At 48.1% G+C, this 18897-nt stretch overlaps 7 protein-coding genes across 7 annotated transcripts; 3 read left to right on the top strand and 4 right to left on the bottom strand.

The window, feature by feature from the left end:
• Window positions 1–309: 309 nt before the first annotated feature.
• pdeA (3',5'-cyclic-nucleotide phosphodiesterase PDE1) lies at window positions 310–2047 on the bottom strand (the record flags this gene model as incomplete). The annotated part of the gene is made up of 3 exons (XM_056891308.1): window positions 310–1072; window positions 1123–1808; window positions 1991–2047. The coding sequence occupies 3 exons, from the start codon at window positions 2045–2047 to the stop codon at window positions 310–312; spliced, it is 1506 nt and encodes a 501-aa protein (XP_056756303.1).
• Window positions 2048–3277: 1230 nt separating this feature from the next.
• Window positions 3278–4983, bottom strand: N7537_000249 (SSH4 family protein; the record flags this gene model as incomplete). Its single annotated transcript, XM_056891307.1, has 3 exons — window positions 3278–4083; window positions 4139–4444; window positions 4506–4983. 3 exons carry the CDS (start codon window positions 4981–4983, stop codon window positions 3278–3280), a joined length of 1590 nt encoding a protein of 529 aa, XP_056756302.1.
• A 453-nt stretch (window positions 4984–5436) lies between these two features.
• N7537_000248 (aminopeptidase P family protein) lies at window positions 5437–7075 on the top strand (the record flags this gene model as incomplete). The annotated part of the gene is made up of 2 exons (XM_056891306.1): window positions 5437–5548; window positions 5697–7075. 2 exons carry the CDS (start codon window positions 5437–5439, stop codon window positions 7073–7075), a joined length of 1491 nt encoding a protein of 496 aa, XP_056756301.1.
• Window positions 7076–9199: 2124 nt separating this feature from the next.
• N7537_000247 (HIG1 domain-containing protein) lies at window positions 9200–9493 on the top strand (the record flags this gene model as incomplete). Its single annotated transcript, XM_056891305.1, has 1 exon — window positions 9200–9493. The coding sequence occupies one exon, from the start codon at window positions 9200–9202 to the stop codon at window positions 9491–9493; it is 294 nt and encodes a 97-aa protein (XP_056756300.1).
• Window positions 9494–11721: 2228 nt separating this feature from the next.
• leu2A (3-isopropylmalate dehydrogenase LEU2) lies at window positions 11722–13129 on the top strand (the record flags this gene model as incomplete). Its single annotated transcript, XM_056891304.1, has 6 exons — window positions 11722–11772; window positions 11832–11852; window positions 11905–11970; window positions 12021–12116; window positions 12202–12829; window positions 12897–13129. The coding sequence occupies 6 exons, from the start codon at window positions 11722–11724 to the stop codon at window positions 13127–13129; spliced, it is 1095 nt and encodes a 364-aa protein (XP_056756299.1).
• A 274-nt stretch (window positions 13130–13403) lies between these two features.
• N7537_000245 (anaphase promoting complex subunit DOC1) lies at window positions 13404–16212 on the bottom strand (the record flags this gene model as incomplete). The annotated part of the gene is made up of 5 exons (XM_056891303.1): window positions 13404–14218; window positions 14292–14882; window positions 15771–15907; window positions 15962–16026; window positions 16078–16212. The coding sequence occupies 5 exons, from the start codon at window positions 16210–16212 to the stop codon at window positions 13404–13406; spliced, it is 1743 nt and encodes a 580-aa protein (XP_056756298.1).
• Window positions 16213–16865: 653 nt separating this feature from the next.
• N7537_000244 (alpha-keto acid decarboxylase family protein) lies at window positions 16866–18811 on the bottom strand (the record flags this gene model as incomplete). Its single annotated transcript, XM_056891302.1, has 3 exons — window positions 16866–18535; window positions 18601–18736; window positions 18797–18811. 3 exons carry the CDS (start codon window positions 18809–18811, stop codon window positions 16866–16868), a joined length of 1821 nt encoding a protein of 606 aa, XP_056756297.1.
• Window positions 18812–18897: the final 86 nt, after the last annotated feature.

Below are 18897 nucleotides of genomic sequence, written 5' to 3'. Positions count from 1 at the left end.
TATATTTTATAGAATAGATTTATCTAACGTTTTTGATATGGCCCTCTAAAGAAACCTAAAGCCTGGTAAACCGATTAGCACGTAGGGTGTACAAGCCAAGCGGACTAAGACTTGAAGTAGAAGAATTGGCTATGTCCGATGGCTTTTCGTCCGACGGATCAATTCTCAATTATCTACGTCGAATGTAAAGACGCACCAAAAGTAGTCATTGGCTCAGAAATGAAATCCTAGTTAATATACATCAGATGACGAAGACGCTGCATCAAAACAAACAAAACAAAAATCCTCCTCGTAGTAATCTCGTAAGTGTCAAATCCATATTCCCTCAAGAGGATTTGGGATAAAGAATTCACAACCTAGATGGGCTGCTTCACCATGATCCTGGAGCTCCCTCAGGATCCGATCGCTAGGATGAGGCCCATCAGTAAGGTTCTCCTTGATGTGAATAATGTAAACCTTTAATCCTTCCAGAGGAAGGGCCGCAGTATCATCCCAATTCTCAAGGTCCGGCTCTGCCAGAACATCTTCAATGTCCACTCGGGGTATCTGAGGAATCTCGAATGACTCGCTCGGATGTGATCGAGGTTCAATCAGCGGCTCGGACGTCCTGCCTTTATCGGCAGAGGATCTTGGAGTTCGTTTCGACCGAGGGCTCACTTGCTCGCTGCTGATCTCAACGAAGCCTACGGTTTCACGTTTGCGTTTCTTCTCCCCCGTGTTGTTCGGATCCCGCACTTCTATGACTTTGCTGGCTAACACGCTGAGCTCGGACACTAGATGCCGCGGACACATGTGGCCGTACAAATATGAGTCGTCGGTGCTGTCATTGTAGGAACATTCGATGAAGATCGCTCGTAGGTTGCCAGTAGCAATTTTCGGTGCGGCGGCTTCCCATACTCGTTTGTTGTGAGTTCCCATGGAAACCGAATCCGGCTCGACGTCACCGAACACGATGATCTCGTGGCCGGTGTGATGATCGCGCAAGAAAAAGGCAGAGCTCTCGACTGTTGACATCATTGGCTCTTTGGGGTTGGATGGGAATAGACGTGGGGAGCGAGCGGGAGAATAGAAGCTGGCAATGGTTAAGAACATTTCTTGCAAAGATTGCAAATTTTAGCTTACCTGCCATCAGTACAGTCGACTGAAATCGCCCTTGAAGGAAGCATCAATTGATGATCAGAAAAGATGGTACTCCCGACGCGATGATGCGTTCCGCTTTCTGGATGGTATCGCTGCTTGCACCGGCCATGGCTAACGCTCAAGCATTTAGTCAATAGGCCATTGCAGGCCCTGACATAGCCTCTACTATCTCCACGACCGAAACGAGGATTCCCACCTTCCACCAAGCGCTGGTACGTAAGCAGACCAGCCCCGCCATCCTCGTCCGACAGGTTAGGCCAGATGACATCGTTGAACATGTGGTTTTTGAGGGCGGATAGCACAGATGGTAAAGCAGCCACAGGCTTTGGTCCATTACCCGCCTCCAAAATCGGGGTGTTAATGGCCAGTCCTGAGATATGATCTAGATGGGGGTGTGTAATGAGAACAGCACCGATAATTTCGCGAAATACATGGGCTGCATTTGCCTGTGCGGTTTTGCAGGGCAGCTCAAGCCCCTGAAAGGGCCCACTTGTCATTATCCCCCGATCATCCTTGCATTCGGGGATGTATCGTTCCAGCAATCGGATAATGCCTGCAAGAAGGGTACCTGCATCAACGGCTATCACCGAGTCTGAAGACCATTTTGTTGATGTTGACCGGACAAGAATACCCGTGACGCTATCTTCGCGGGGTCCACCAGTCGGGCCCTGAGGAAGTCAGCATCCAGTAAAGTACGAGTTGCAGGTTCCCGTCTGCTAGAACCCGCCATCGGGCAAGTTGAAAAACAACAACATTTGATCGGCAAGATATCTATCAAAACTCGACACATGATCCGGCACGTGGCGGGTTCTGCAACAGACAAGATACAGATCAACGGGTCCTAACTTACCAAGACAATGACTTGGAATGCTGCTTTCTCAGCCACTGTTTCACTTGCCTCGTCCATAGTGGACAAGTGAGACACGAATGGTAACCTAGACTGGTCACAGCCCAAGAGCAAGTGAAGCTGCCCGAGCGCGCCTAATCCCCAATATTAGGCAGGTCTCAATGATAATGTTTCACGAAGGCCGAAAAAGATTGATTGGTGACCAAGTTGTGGGATATGAGAAGCGGCTAATAAAGGCTTGGGAGAAGGAGGGGGATGAATTACGTGGCGACGCGATATTAGCGCACACAGGTTGCGATTCAGACCGTTTAAAGATATGACCCAGAACCAACAGTCCTTTGTATATTATGTGTCATACCCAGAGTAGCCTATCTCTAGGAGGTAGAGTTGTTCCTCGACAGTGGAGAGAGATAGAGACACGGCGCGAAGCCACGGAAATCCGGGGGCTGGGTCGGCAGAGTGCAGATAAGAGAACTCCGATTTCGTGGGGTTGATGTTTCCCCAGCTCGTATCACAATGGGGCGTGCCTTGGTGCAGACACTACTGCAAGCACACTGCAAGGGCTGATTGGAGGATATTTGTTTCAGTGAGCAAAGAGAGGTTTGGTCGGAGACACGGAGATACCGGCAGCCCTGGAGTGGACCAGGTGGACTCCAGTGGGGAATGATTGGAAAGGAGCCACGGATACGGGATGAAAATCTGGGGTCTAGTGAGATATCAGATCCGCTGGAGGGAGATTTAATGCCCTTGGTGTGCCATCAGATCTTGGATGTTGCCAGGTTTATCGATGACGTTCACACTACAATCTCACCTAGACACCAAAGGATTACGTTTACCCATAATCCACATTGCACAGATTGAGATATTCTTAAGGTAGCGAAACATACCCCATACATGTTTTTATAATCGCATCAGTCAAGTTGTGTAGTTGATCGGCATATAACCTATCAATAGGTCTGCCGACCGAATTTCAAATAGATAAATAGATATACACATTTAACATAAAGAGGGTATGCGGTCAAAAAAAAAAAAAAAGGGCAAGGATGGCAAAACGACTGTGCCCTTATACATGAAATTCATTGACGCCCCAAGGGTAAGGGATAAGAGGGACACAAAGTCCACTCCAATTCAGACAGAAAGAATCTCATAAAAACCAAGGATCTGCCTTCGCCAACTGCTATAACGCCTTTCCGTGACCCCGCTAAATAAAACGACAAAGAAATGATCAGACAAAGCCCCTCATGCGCCACGAGGTATGTTCAAAAGCAAAGTGGGGGAATAGATGTTGCATCAGGACCGATCGTTGGCCTCTGAGTTGTGTTCATTCAGGTCTCTTTCCACCACAGTTTGGTAACTTGGTAGAAATTGACCATCAGAATCCATGGTGTCACTAGATGCCCTAAACCTAGGTGGACATTCAGAGGCATCACTGCCCCTGCGACTGCCGTCGGGACTAGAATACTCTGGCGGCGGGGCCTCGGGCTCCTGGTTATCGGGCGCTACCGCATCATTTCCCTCCACATTGGCCAAAGCAAAACGACTGGACCCCTCGCCAGCATCTTCATGAGAAGGAATGTGCGTCAGCTGAGCAAGGGAAATGTCAGTTGGTGATCGAGAAGGACCCGGGCTGGGCGCCGGTGGAATCCTAACACTTGAGCCTGAGGCCGCGTAGTTTGCATTTTGGTAAACGCGCTGGGAGATTTGAGCCGCACTCTCGCGGCCGGACTCAAGTAGAATGCTGCCTTGTTCACTGCCATAGGGTGGGGGCGGGGCGAGGCTGCCAGTCATAGGGGCCAAGCCCCATTTTTTGACATTGCCTTCGATGAACACAAATCCCATTTGACCAAAGTTCACATGGATGGTGCAAGGCCCATTAGCACCAATGGTGGGGAAGAGGTTTTGTGAGCGATAGTTGTGAGCCACATCTTCCAATTTCTTGCCATTGCGGGTGAAGAAGACAGTGCCAGATCGAGGTCGGTAACCTACACCAACAACATCACCCTGAAGTAGTGGAGGCCCGTATGGAGTGGGATTAAATGGTTGGTTAAGTCGGCGATGCCCGGTGGATTGGTAGGCAACAGAGGTTTTATGGAAGCCTAGCGGTTGTTAGCGGGAATTGCTCGGTGGAAACACTTCTGTTGTAACACATACCAGGCATTCGGAACAGGGGGTATGGTTTCGTAGTCAGACCGATGCCGATCATAGTCGAGTCAGGCTTATCATATATCTTCGCCTCCCAGTAGTAAACATCATTCTGCTTGGGGATTGGCAGGTTGGTCTGTACACTGCACTCCGAATCGAAGAACTCAATCTCTGTTCGTCCTTCCACAAAGCAGTTCGCAATTTCCAGCTCCGGCTGGAATTCCCAAGCAGATACACCTTTCTCTTGGATCGCGAGGAACTGTGATAGGGAGATGTCGGTTTGCACGGACTCGGGAGGGTTTCCTTGGACAAACGCTATATACTATTAGTAAAAATGATCAAAACGACTCGCCCGAAGAATCATCTCCAGTCGTACCTTTTGCCCGTAAATATTCCGATCGCGCCAAGTCATCCATTGACTCTAAAGCTGCCACTTCCTCGCGCAAAAACGCTTGCTCGTCGTCGTATTCACCGGGCCTGCCGATGCGATCGAGCATAATCCGCCCCCGACGGGTATATTTGAAAAAGAAAAAGATCGCTAGTACAATGAATGCGACGGCGGCCGAGCCAAACGCGGACAAGATCCCAATCAGGATGCCTTTGCCGGTTGACCCGGTCGAGTTGCCACTGGCCAACATCGGCTCGGGACGGAACTCCATCGACAAAGAGGAGAGAACATTTTGTAGATTCGCTTGGATTTGCTGCTGTGAAAGTACTGGATCGCTTTGTATCGGTGTTGGGAATGGTGTTGAGACAAAGCCAATCGGTGACGTCGTCGGGTTGCCTATCACCGTTCTCAGGGTCGATGGCAGGCCTGCGAGCGCATCTGGGCTCGAAGCCTCAGGACCCTGCATCGTTCATGTGCCAACTAAAAGTACAAATAAAGAGAAAAAGCCGAGAGAAGTCGGAAAAAATGGAGATGTGGTAAAGAGGAGGTGAGAGAGAGAGGGAGAGATAAGTGGGCGCAGCGGATAAAATGGGCGGGTTATCTAAGACGTTTTCGGCCCTGGACCTAGAGCCCTGTACTAACAATGCAAGGTAATGTAGAGTTGGTTCCTGGATTTGAAGATCCTGGATCCTGGAATATTCAAAGGAATCTAATGTCTTTTTGTTAAACCAAAATTTGACTTTTCATTCTGCTCAAGGTAGAAATATGTGTAATTAGAGTAGAGTGTCACCTGGGGCTGATATGGTCTATCTATCCCTACTCGGGATAAGCCCTTCTCTCCTCTTCCCCTCTCTCCTAGCTCCTTGCTTGAGATCCCTCTCATCCCCTCTCTTTGAAGTTTCTTTTAAGTCTCGAAAGAATGCGTGCAACTAGAGCTACCCAGGGGTCTGCGGCTCAGGACGTCATGATCAATCCCCTCGACTCCTATAATATCCGCGTGGTGACACCCACCTCTTGCGATAAATACCCAGGTGAGTACACTTCTCCCTAGAGTGAATATCGCACGGTCGGAATGCCTTTATTTGACCTCCTTTGCCCTCTCACATACCTGGTTACTACTCCATTGAACCCCAATCGGTGGTCGCGTGAGACTCGAGCTAATCTGACCGCCCTCGCCAGCCAAGCATCATGCGCGTAACGTCGCCCGGAAGCTTGGAGCTTCAAGTGGCTTGATCTTCCTCTCCGGACAGCCGACAATTAATCTACGCGATTCCGATCAATCGCGCCCATTCCGGCAACGACGATACTTCTACTACCTAAGCGGAGTCGACGAGCCCGACTGCTCTCTAACGTACGATATTGGACAAGACCTGTTAACTCTTTATGTCCCTGATTTTGACCTTCACCGTGCTATTTGGATGGGACCGACTCTCTCGCGAGAGGATGCACAAGACAAATATGATGTTGACCATGTGCGGTATCGTGCTTCGCTCAAATATGAGCTACAAGCGTGGCTGGACGAGCGAAAGCAGGGCAGTGAGCTGTATCTAATCCATGACTCGGAGAAGCCCGAGCATCTACCAAAAGACCTGCCTTTGGACCTGGAACAGCTCGGGCCTGCTATGGACGCGGCCCGAGGCGTCAAGGACGAATATGAAATCCGGATGATCCGCCAAGCCAACAAAGTCTCGGGGCTTGCCCATCGGAGAATCCTAGAGAGTATCCAGACTATGTCCAATGAGGCGCAAATTGAAGGATCGTTTTTGAACACCTGCATCTCGCACGGCGCCCGCAACCAGGCATACCAGATTATCGCAGCATCGGGGCCCAACGCGGCTATCCTGCACTACGATCGAAATAACGAAACCCTCAACAAGAAACCCCTCGTCTGTCTCGATGCCGGCGCAGAGTGGAACTGCTATGCAAGTGATGTGACGCGGACTTTCCCGCTTACCGGCGAGTGGCCCAGCGACTACGTGCGGGATATCTACAAGATAGTAGAGCGCATGCAGGAGGAGACCATCCGGCTGATCCGGAAAGGGGTACGATATCTATCCCTCCACGATCTAGCCCATGACATTGCGATCGAGGGTCTCCTGGCTCTGGGTGTGTTCAAGAACGGCACGAATCTCGAGGTCCGTGAATCTGGCGCATCCAAGGTCTTCTTTCCCCACGGTCTAGGTCATCATGTCGGCCTTGAAGTCCACGATGTGTCGGAGCGGTCAATCATGGCTCTTCACCGGGGCTTCGATCAGCTTCAGTATCCCCCGATCTTGAACTCTACTTATCTTTCGCCATGCACTCTTTCTGCTCCACTGCTGGAAGAGGGGATGGTTGTGACCGTTGAGCCAGGGCTCTATTTCTCTCCTCTGGCTATGGCTAACGCGCGCCATCAGCCGTTTGCCCGGTACATTGATTTCGATGTTGCGGAAAAATATGTTCATATTGGTGGAGTGCGCATTGAAGATGATATTCTCGTGACTGCTACTGGGTACGAGAATCTCACCACTGCACCCAAGGGCGAGGAAATGCTTGCCATTATTAGAGGGTCTGCATAATGTAGAATTTAGTATGATAAATAGCGGCATGCGGGGGACACTATCCATTTTGTATCAGATTATGCAACATGGCTACAATCTAGACTTTTTTACATTAGACGGAGACACTTGAGGAACTACATACATAGAATGTGACCAGCCCGGGAGTTACGAAGTACATCGTTTCCATAGGAAGTCATGACCCGCTCGAGTCTCACCAAAGGAATCCTCACACCGCCAGTTTCTATAGACCATGGCAGACAAGTTAACGAGATGTCCAATAGTGTCACTAGTTACACAGGACCATTATCCGTGTAGGGTCGCAATCGCAGGTATGTCATTGCACAATATCGAGATACTATCTATAGAACATGCCCAGGTGCTTCCCGAGGTTAGTATAAGCACTGTGCTAAGAAAATATCAAGATCATATAGACATGGACAATAATCTGTTCGTCAGTTTCTGTCAGTAAAAGGGCAGCTCCACTTTGTGATACATAAAGTCATTGGCCTCCACACCTGTTTTGTATTTCCAACTGACTCACCTTGACGATGGTGGGGGAGTTCAATGTTGTTAAACTGACGAGGCATAGCAGAAAAGAGTCCTAAAGCAAGGCCATGTACAGCTTTATCTTGATTGGAGGAAAATTTTGCGCCTTGGGAAGGGTCGGAGTTTAATGTGCATACTTCAGCCTCTTGTTCGATCCATAATCGAAGAAGGAGAAGACTATCTCTATTTTATTCGTTTTCTTGGAATTTATAGTCAGGCCCTAGCGCCTTTAGAGCTAAGTATCCTGTACTTAGACTTGGCCACAGAGACTATAATAGACGTAACGCGAACCCCTACTTTATAGGACTGTATCTATATATAGTATGGCTAGGTGTTCCGACTTTCATCAGGGGTCTTTCGTACCCCGGCAATTGCATTGCTCGGCACCCAAGATCGGCTCGCCTTGGTATCTACATTCTCTTTGTGCATAACTGTCTGCATCATTATTCCCTTTTATGTGATGATAATGAATAATTTATGTTTGGCTCCCACAGTACAAGTGAAAGGCTACAAGTGGGGGAAGACAACATGAAGGATGGGCAAGACGTAAGAATGATAGGTATTGCGACATGTTGGCAATTCTCCCCTGAATATTATGTAGTATATATCCGCTTTGGTGTGGATTGGAAATGTCTTTTGTTTACTTGAGAACGATTAATAGCGAACGACTTCAAGCTCTATAAAGGGAATGCTCATAAAAAAAATACTCCATTCCATGAATGCAACCAAGGCTGGAAAACAAAAAGTGTGAAGGAACCGTCTTTTCGCCTGCATTTATGTACCTCCCATCCCAGTCATCGGTTGCGATTTGCGCTTCATTTATACTGTCACAGGGGTTTCCGTAGATCGAGCTGCTGCAGTACTCGGTGGTGTTCCTTTTTCAAAGCTTTGAACTCGGCGTCTAACTGATGGTGCCATGGGTATAGGACGAAGACTTGAAATGCCAACGCTGAAGAGGCAACTCCGAAGTTGACAAGTGATATTCCGCGCGTGATCCACATGGCGTAGCAGACTGAAGACTGATTGATCAGTAATTGGGCTGAAAATGGAGGAATAGAAGACTTACAGTGAGCCGAGGAAAGAGAACGTTGTTATTATTGCTAATGATGGGTGTAACGCACCTAGGATGAGTTATAAGGTATCAAAGAGAGGACATTGAAGGAGATATAAGTAAAAGGGGAAGTTGAAATCTCTCTTTCCTTGAATTTCGCCTTACACCTATAAACACATTTCGATTTCGGTAGGAACTCCGATCAGTGGACCTGTGAATCAATGCCGAATATGGTTAGAGTGGAGAAAAGTGGAGAAGGATCGTTGCGGCAGAAAGTTTCACCGACCCAATTTCTTATCTACCGGAGATCGTTCGTATCAGTCGGATCCGAAGAGATAACAATATTCAGTAAACTTGTAAACTTCCGAGGCTCAAACTCGTTGTGTTTACCCTTGGAATCTCCTACCAAAAGGAAAATCCATCATAAGAAGTGAGTAATTTCTTAGTTCTCAACGTGGAATCATACTAACAACTGTCTTCATAGATCACCCTTCTCCCAGCCTCGAGACAACCCCCAAAGTTGCAGACCCAAATACATCCAAACAATGGAATCCAACTACCAACAAAGTAAACCGCAGCAGCTGCTCAGTTGGGTAAGGGAACAGAAATACAAGCTTGCTGGCGCCACGTTTGTTGCCAGCATGGTTGGTTCCTTTATTCTGGTCGGTCGCAACCCGTACCTGACGGGCAAACAAAAGATTGTGCAGGCCCGTGTGTATGCACAGGGTCTAACGCTGGCTGTCATTGTTTCATTGGCTGCTCTTGACATGTCAGACCGACGAAAGCCATATATCGCTCCGCGGAAGGAACCTATCAAGCAGTCCGATCCAGAGAACTAAGGCTCGGAGCTTCCAGGAGAGCTATCATTCAATCGGGGCGGGAAGATATAGAGATTTCGATATGTATTGTACATTAAAAGTTTATTATATTATAGACCGGTGGGAAATATGTATTTTTGCTAGCAATTGAAAGGCTGAATACTACTTAACGACTCCGGACGTAACAGGAAATCGGAGAACGCGTCTAAAGCAGCTATTTTCGGCAGCCGACTTAGCGTCAATTATCTCTGTGGTGTAATAAATTTAATAACCCAGATGGGAGATACAGGTCTAACAGACCAGCCACTATCAACTCTTAGAATGCTTTTTGTACTTGTCCTCAGTACTTGATCATACTTCGGAATTATGCATACCGTTGGATTTGCGCGTTTCTAACTTATTGAAAGAGATTTGGCTACCGCTTTTGATATGTGTAGATTTACTACATCCAAGATAAATTAATCTATCCAGTCGCCTTGTCGCTATTTTCCTTCCCCAGACCGAGGTCCCTAGAAATCCCAGATATCTCTATCCATGGCTTTTGCCGGTGCTGCTAAGCACGGAAGGACGTGGGACCCCTATGGCCGGGCGAATTATGTTCACAGGTATAATAGGGGCTGCATTCGTAAGAAAGGAGCTAGTGAGACTTCGGAAAATGATGAGGGTTGAAGATTCGGGAGCAGCGTAAAGAAAATGTGAAAAGTAAGCTCCCATTCAAAGATGTTCACGTGTCAAGGACGAGACAATCTTGGAAGAGAGTTTCGCTAGTCAAGCCTACATCAACCTACCAAAAGAGCTTATTCAACTTCTTCGATATATCCCTCAGGCTCTCTCTTTTGTAACTATTGGCTTAACAGGACGATCTTCCCTTTCAGGTGGTTTAGTCCACGTTTGTTCCTTCGACGTTGCAACAGTTTATGTAGCGACATGTGGACCTGCCATTTAAGATGAAATAACTGGTCCTTATCAGCGTGAAGACGTCAACGGCTGGCAAGAGGATAAGGACAACGAATACTGCATCATGTAGAAGGGAGAAACATGGCCAGAACAACCCTAGAGTAATGAACGAGACCTTATAATCCGTTATTTATTTTGTCTCATTATTGGTCACTTTCTGAATGTTCTTAATAATCTTCTGCTCCACTTTACCACTTCAAGTATACGAAGCAGCCCTGTCCCGGCTGAGTGGCGCACTAACATTTAGATCAAGAATGAACCATCTTTTAAGAAGCTTCAGTGAGTCGAAGTCAGCAGAAATAGGGAGATAGTCGCATTTTGCCGGATGAAGTGTAGGATTGAATGCACATTCAGGACAATGCCACAGAAATCTTTCCCAATTTTGGCATGGCGCCGTTGGGAACAACCATCTATATCGACAATGCAAGCGTAAATGACTATTCTTGTGGTAGGAGAGTCCATATCGACAGTGAATAATAATAAGGCGAGAGCCACTGTTTTGAGTCAAGGTTACGCTTTGAATGAATTGGCCACAAGATTGAACGGTCAAGGACCTCGATTCTTACACACTAAGGTGGTATGTCCTTTGGTAGGGAAGATGGCACCTTCAGGCTAAACTAGAAGCTAGCTATGTAGTGACGGGATGAGGGGCCAGATGCCATGTGGCTAGTCGAGTGTGGCTAGCAGCAGCCTCCAGCTATAATTATAGTGACAGTCCTCTACACGGTTTATGCTTTTTATCGCCTTTATGAAGAGAACAACATGTAAAATCTGGAAACATGGAGGGAAGCAGCGCCAGCTTATGGCGTCACGGATTAGAGACACAGCTTCAAGGGTATGGCAACCAATAGCTTGACACGCGTGGACAATCTTTGGGAGATTTTATGTATGCAATATCTGTAGATGAGTACAACATAGCCTCGATCCATGTCATCTTAGTGTGCTTGGCTCACAAGTCGCTGGAATTATCAACATTTTCCAGATAGATGAGTTGTTAACTGTGAATGGCCAAAAACACAACCGCATCAAATGTGCAAAGGTAGGAATAATAAGCAACAAGTTCCTAGATTTGATCAAGGGCAAAACAAAGCTGAAAGAGGTAGATGAAGAGTATCGTCCTAGAGTTATATGGATGGATGTAACCGTGATTAAGCGACGCCGATGATTGGATTTATGTCATCGGCGCCGATGTCGGACTTGGTGGGGTTGAACCTGAAATTCACCCGCCTTTATATTCTGAAGCTGCCAACCTGGATAATTGAGTCAATCATTTTTCTTCATATTACTACATAATGTCTTCCTTCAATATCGTCGTCTTTGGTGGTGACCACTGTGGTCCCGAGGTATGTCATTGAGAGCTCTTGTGAGGGAATTGAATACAGGACTGATATTTAGAGAATAGGTGACCGCTGAGGCTGTCAAGGTAACATTGCAAGCTGAAATTGCGCGGGATACACGTACTGATTGAATTTCAGGTCCTCCGGGTTATTGAGAAATCCCGTGGTATTACTTTCAACCTTCAGGATCACCTTCTCGGTGGTGTGAGTATACCCCCCACACGCGACGAAAGCTCAATGGCTAACAATCGCAGGCCTCTATCGACGCTACCGGTTCGCCCCTGACCGACGAGGCCTTGAACGCCGCTAAGAACGCCGATGCCGTTCTCCTCGGTGCCATTGGAGGTCCAGTACGTCTACATTCCCAACCCCTCCATCCCCTCCCCCCCGCACAAAACACCAAGAGCAAGCCCACTCACACATTGTGTTCAATAGAAATGGGGAACTGGCGCCGTGCGCCCAGAACAGGGTATCCTCAAGCTCCGCAAGGAGATGGGCACATTCGGCAACCTCCGGCCCTGCAACTTCGCAGCGCCCTCACTGGTCGAGAGCTCGCCCCTTAAGGCCGAGATTTGCCGCGGAGTCGACTTCAACATCATCCGTGAGCTGACGGGCGGTATCTACTTCGGCGAGCGCACAGAGGACGATGGTTCCGGATACGCCATGGACACTGAGCCTTACTCGCGCCACGAGATCGAGCGTATCATCCGTCTCGCCGCCAACCTCGCTCTGCAGCACAACCCTCCCCTGCCCGTCTGGAGCTTGGACAAGGCCAACGTCCTCGCTACCAGCCGTCTGTGGCGTAAGGTCGTCACCGAGATTATGGAGAAGGAATACCCCCAGGTCTCCATTGGTCACCACCTCATTGACTCCGCTGCTATGCTCATGATCAAGGACCCCCGTAAGCTGAACGGTATTGTTGTTACTAGCAACTTGTTCGGTGATATCATTAGCGACGAGGCTAGTGTTATCCCCGGTTCTCTGGGTCTGCTTCCCAGTGCTAGTCTGAGCGGTATTCCTGATGGCAAGAGCCGTGTTAACGGTATCTACGAGCCTATTCACGGTATGTATTCTGTCCTCATTGCTTTTTGTCAGTCTTGGTTCTGAACTTGGCTAATTGGTATTTACAGGCTCCGCCCCCGACATTGCCGGCAAGGGTATCGTTAACCCCGTCGCCACTATCCTGTCTATTGCCATGATGATGCAGTACTCCTTCAATATGATCGACGTGGCTCGTCTGATTGAGCAGGCTGTGAGCAACGTCATCGAGGCTGGTGTCCGCACCGGCGACATTGGCGGCACAGCCAAGACTACCGAGGTCGGCGATGCCGTCGCCGCCGAGCTGGAGAAGCTGCTCAAGTAGATACAAAGCATCCTCTTCGATGTTTCTATATGAGATATGACTAGCATAAAAAACTAAAAATTTGAATACCCGTTTTAAGATGCAACATGTATTTCACTAGCACAAAAATGCCTAATGATGTTCACTCGCCGACCCAAACTCATGCAAAAAAAAGAAAATTGAATCTGGGTATCATGTAGACATCGTAACTCCGATAATAAAACCTCCGTTGACATTTTGCAAGCCAATCAACGCCCGTTTTTTTTTTTTTTTTATCCTTGTAAAAAGCCCCTGCTTATCGAATCACCGGCTCACCCATCCAATCCGGCTCGTCTAGACCGGTTATAGTAAACCCAGTGTCAGCATCTTCACTTGCAGTACGTCCCCGAAGATCATAGGCCCCACGCAGGGACGTGCGACGGCGCCGGGCATCAGCAGAAGCCGAGGGAGCAGCGGCCATCCGACGACTATCATCACAAGCAAACACCTGGAACCCACGGACATGAGTATCCTTGCCGTTCTGATGGTTCTCCATAATGCGCATCTGGATAACCATAGCCTTCAGCACATTCCCAGAATAGGGATCATCCTCATCATTCTGGCTATCAGGCTCATCAATATCATAAACCGGATCACATTCATCATCATGTTCATGGTCAGGGTCATCACAGTTCCGGTACACAATTGTCCGCCGACGCATACTCGTAGATCGGCGTTTCGACTTCCCAGGGTCATTGCGCACCCACCCGCCATTTCTACCGCCGACGCCCTCCAGTGGCACATCAACCCAGCCACATGGTCCGTCACCTTCCCAAGTTGCGAACTCGACGAGGTCGTTGCCACCCATTCCTGCTGCGAAAATCATCTTCGTAGGCGTGTAACTCTCGTCGAGCTCGAAATCGAGATATACGCGAATACGCACGACAGCTACCAGTTTGGAGAAGTGGAGGGTTAAGGTGTGTGGCTGTGGTCCGTCGGATTGCCAGTATTGTGCCGGGGAAGGGTTGCGGAGGGCCGCGACGCCGCAGCCCGGCTTGGAGGTGGAGACGGTCCAGGAAGCGAGCGACGAGATCTCGCGCAGGTTGGGTGGCAAGGGGGAGGGTGATTTTTCTGTAGCGTAAGCGTATTAGCTCACAGTCTTGAATTGTAGCCACGAGTAAAGTATGGGAGCGGGAATCAGTACCTCGATCATGCATCTCTTGGTCGGGGTCCTCTTCGTCGTCGAATTGGTCCTCGACTACTTCCTCCAGTTCCTCGCCATCAATATCGGAGTCATCGAATTGCCCTTCAATGGCCTGACCATCATCGAATGAATCGTCGAAGTCGAGTGGTCCGTCGTTGCCAAGCTCTTGCATGCTGTGCCCGCGCGGGTCGAAATCATCGTCAAAGTCGTCGTCATCCATCATTTGCGGTGGTGGCTGCTCTACCCTTGGTCTTCCAAATATTGTGAAAGGATTTATTGGTGCTGCTGGATGCCCCGCCACGGCGACTGGGTCGGGGGTGAGGGCATTTGGACCGGTGGAGGGGGGTTGTTGTCGATGGGTTGGGTTGGTGGGAGTGTGACGCGTTGGTGGGGTCTGGAACTGTGTTCGGAGGTCCCCTGGGGCATTGGGGTCTTGATTAGGTATTATATCACGTGGATTCGGTTGTCGGCGCAAGTGAGGCATGGTTGTTCCCATAAGTTGCAAAGAGTCGATGTTTATGCGCAGATCGAAGGGAGCTCCATTTCCTTTTACGGCTAGCGCCGTTTGGAAGCTATGAGGGCAACAGCCTACTAACTACATTTAAATGTTTTAATATCCTCAAGAATAGATTCATTTATAACAAATTTTGCTATGCGATATCCATTGAGATTATGGCATTTGCTGTGTCGACGCCTTTATTTACAGTTTGCAGTTTGACCTTTGCTATTAAGTGTCCATGGATTTGCACTATATACCACTATTACCTATATCACCTGTGAGTTTATGTAGCAGTTACCTACCAATGGATTAAAAAGTCACTGTATCATAATCGCCTACAATTATTTTTCAAGGCATCTACCTCTAACACATCTCAAATTATACGAAGCCTTCTATGAACTCCTCACATATCAGCAGATTAACTAAGTAGTTCAGGGATTAGCTACAAATGCAACAATCTAGATAAATTTTCGCCGGCTGACAACCTTCGATGGCTAATATCTATATCCCTTCTAAGGGATGCTCTGGCCTGGTGAGGATGATAGCGGTCGACTCAATTCCAAAGGGAAAAAATGCGAGCAATAAACTGTCTTGGCTCTTTAAATGTAATATGAATTTTATAATTTAGGCTTCTCTTGCTTTCTTGTCTTGCTTTGCTTCGTTGTTCTCGCTCTTCCAGCTAGGAGATAAAGGTGATATATATAAAAGAAAATATCATGAGAATCCACCTAGTTGCACCTGTATAGTGAAACCCTGACCCCCTGTGGTGATACGGATATGCCCTTCCGGTAATTTACCTCTGACGGATCCAGACCTACATATGTAGACTTAACTAATACCTCAATACGATACTAGAGCGCGTGATCCACTTGACAACCAACTAGGGGCCGTGACAAGAGACATATTATAAGTGGAAGACAGATCCAACGGCAGTGTATTATTGCGGCAAATTGGTATCCATTATAGCTCTCGGTATTCACAGGCGCCACGTTCCATCCCAACACGTTCATCAATCGGAGTGCAGTATTTCATAGTCGAGATATCTAGCAGCAGCATTCGCAGCATTCGAAGCAAGCGATACCAGCGCAGCTGTTGTAAAAAAAAAATGTCAGTCAATCTTCCTAGTTCTGCTTGGTTGAATAAGGCAGCGAGATAGCCTTGGAAGACTCACATTCCACAGCAGATATCACCACCTTCACCGCCACCGCGGAGTTCCATCTTCATGGACTCGGCACACTAGAAAATCAGTTAGTTTTGACCTCAGCGAATAATAATCGGAGAGCATACAGGCTGCTGGGAGACGACGTTGTTGGAAGACATGGCCTCGGCGTTGGAGGGCTGTTCCATGGCCATGGTGGCCGCATTCCAGGTAGGCTCCTGTGTGGGCTTGGACTCGTTGGAAGACTTGAACCAGCCGAACATTTTGGCGGATAATTTATATGAGGAAAAGAGGGGAGATGGTTGAAGAAGATGAGAGGGGAAAGATGAAAAATAAAGGGGAAAGTAAATAAGCCGGGGTCAGCCGTGTGATTTATTGAAATGAAACATACGGAGTAGTACTAGCATCAAAACTCTTTTCCACTACATAGTACAGAGTTCGGAGTACTCCGTACAGTCCACACCAGGCAATTCGTCAGAACGCAGGCAGCCATATTATTAGGTCTGTGGGGCTGAGGGCTGAGGTCGGCGCAAATAGGTATTGTGTGTTGGCGTCCTCAAGAGAGGCTATGTTTCGTAAATCAAATGTCTCACAGTGACTTACTATTTAAGAAACAGTTAAAAAGAAACAGGAAAGCCATGCGGAAAATAAGGAAGTCCACGTGAAATCGAACGGAAATGGACGGGAGACCCCCTCGGAAAGACCTCGGGAGACACCAAGCTTTCAGTCAAGCTTTGCGAGATCTTGGCACGTGTTCCCCTTTCAGCCCTACTGTTTTATGACGTCTGCGTCTTAATATGGATTATAAACAAATAAATGGTTTTCTATCTAAACTGGATGTATTAAATTCAAAAAAAAAACACTCTCTAGCACAAACCAAAATAATCGAGATAACCGAAAACCTCAACAATCACCCTCAGTGCTTATCCTGAATAGAATCAATAGTCCCCTGCAAACTCTCCGGTGCATCATATTTATCCATATACAGCTCAACAATACGTAACGGGGGAGGATTCTTCTCGTCATAATGCACAGCGGGACCAAACGATGGATAGTCAAGCAGCATATTCAATTCAGCCCTGGTCCGAACAGCATAGGTGCGAGCAGTATTTGGAGCGGCCCGGAAAACAGCCGGCAAAAGCTTGAAGTCCCATGGCTGGATATCGTTATACTCTGCCTCCATGCCATGAATCATGCGCTCTACCGTGTAGCCGTCATTGCAAATAATGAAAATAATAATTCCCAGTTTGCGGCGGACCATGGTGCTGACTTCTTGTGCGGTCAGTTGGAAACTGCCATCCCCCGTTAAGCAGATAGTCCGTCGGCACCGAGCACCCTGGGACTGCTTCTCGTCTTCCCGTGCAGCGAGGGCCGCGCCCACTGCTGCCCCGACGGCATATCCAATGGAAGACCAAACGAATTGCGTTAGTGGAATTGCTCCGCGCGGGTATCGAGTCCATATCGTGCCAAATGCAGCAGTTCCGATGTCCGCGGATATGATATCGTCTTCTTCGAGCCAGGAAGCCAGGCGTGGCCATATCCACTCTTGGGTTAATGGCCGAGACTTGTCGAGAATATTACCCTCGAAATCAATAAATTCATGGCCGTTCACACTTTCTTTCGGTGAATTGGAGGAGGGTGAAATGTTTCCATGTATATCGGGTGTGCCATCAAGCTTGCGGGGTGGTGTAGAGGCCGTTGAGTTCGTGGAGACAGATCCTGACTGTTCTTTCTCAAAAACATAGCTGAGCCTTTCTAGCACACCTTTCATATCGAGCCCCAGAGTGCCTTGATATTGCATTTGGATCCTGTGAGGTTCGAATTTGATGGTCTCGATGTGAGGCAAATCAGTCTTGAACCCCGCTGTGCTGAAATCCGTTGGACGTGGCCCAAGCACTAGAATTAAATCGGAGGACAGGACTTGTTCGAAAACGGTAGGCTCCGAGATCTTTCCTACGTACAAGCCGCGAAAGTTTATCAAGGTCTCATCGATTATGCCCTTGGCCATTGGTGTAGTAAAGCAAGGAAGTCCCGAGCTTTCCACGAATAGCCTCGTTGTGTTCAAGCCGTGCGGCTTTCCGGCCAGACTCTCAACGATGATTATCGGATTCTGAGCCGCCCGAATACGGCCGAGAATCAGATCCACGCCATAATCCTTGTCCGCCGTCGGATTGGGGCTGGGTCCTTCGAGACCCAGGGGATATTCAAGCGGAGATGGATCTACCTCTACCTGGACAAGATCCGCTGGGAAGCCAATGTAGACGGGCTTGCTGGAACGGCAGCACTCGATAATTGTTTCGTCGATGAGTCTAGTCGCATCTGATTTGTCTTCCAGAACGACCACGGCGCTCGATATTTCGTTACTCATTCTGGCAAATCGCCTAAAGTCGCCATCTGCCAGAGTGTGGTGCATCGGGAGGCGCTTTTTCTGTATAATTGTTGAGGGATACCCGACGATATGGATGACTGGTACAAGCTCGGCGCATGCGCCTGCTATGGCATTGATGGCTGAAAGCTCCCCAACACCCAATGTAGTCATGATTGCCCCTATTCCTTTGATGCGGGCATAACCATCGGCGGCATAGCCTATGGGTAAAACGTAATAAGGTTCATGTGTTTCGGTCAAGTGGAAAGTATGTCCATCTACTTACCGCCGTTGAGCTCGTTCACGTTACCGACCCAGTTGAGACCACATGGAGTAATGTAGTCAAGGGATTTGAGATTGTAATCGCCAGGAACCCCAAATATGGAACGGATTCCAAGCTCGTGAATGCGGCGGAAAAGATACTACAATAGATGTAAACGTGTTAGCCATATATCAATATGGTCTGCATATCGATTTCATACTTCAGCAAGATGCATAGTGGCGTCGAAATGTTCTGAAACACTTCAAGTATAAGCTTCAATGGTGTATGCTTGTTTGAAATAAAATTTCAGACTCTTTTGGA

This window comes from Penicillium hordei (genome assembly GCF_028827395.1).
Source record: "Penicillium hordei strain IBT 12815 chromosome Unknown utg000001l_segment0_segment0, whole genome shotgun sequence".
Taxonomy (NCBI): domain Eukaryota; kingdom Fungi; phylum Ascomycota; class Eurotiomycetes; order Eurotiales; family Aspergillaceae; genus Penicillium; species Penicillium hordei.
Note: the sequence above shows the minus strand (reverse complement) of the source record. Positions and strands in the feature narration are given on the sequence as shown.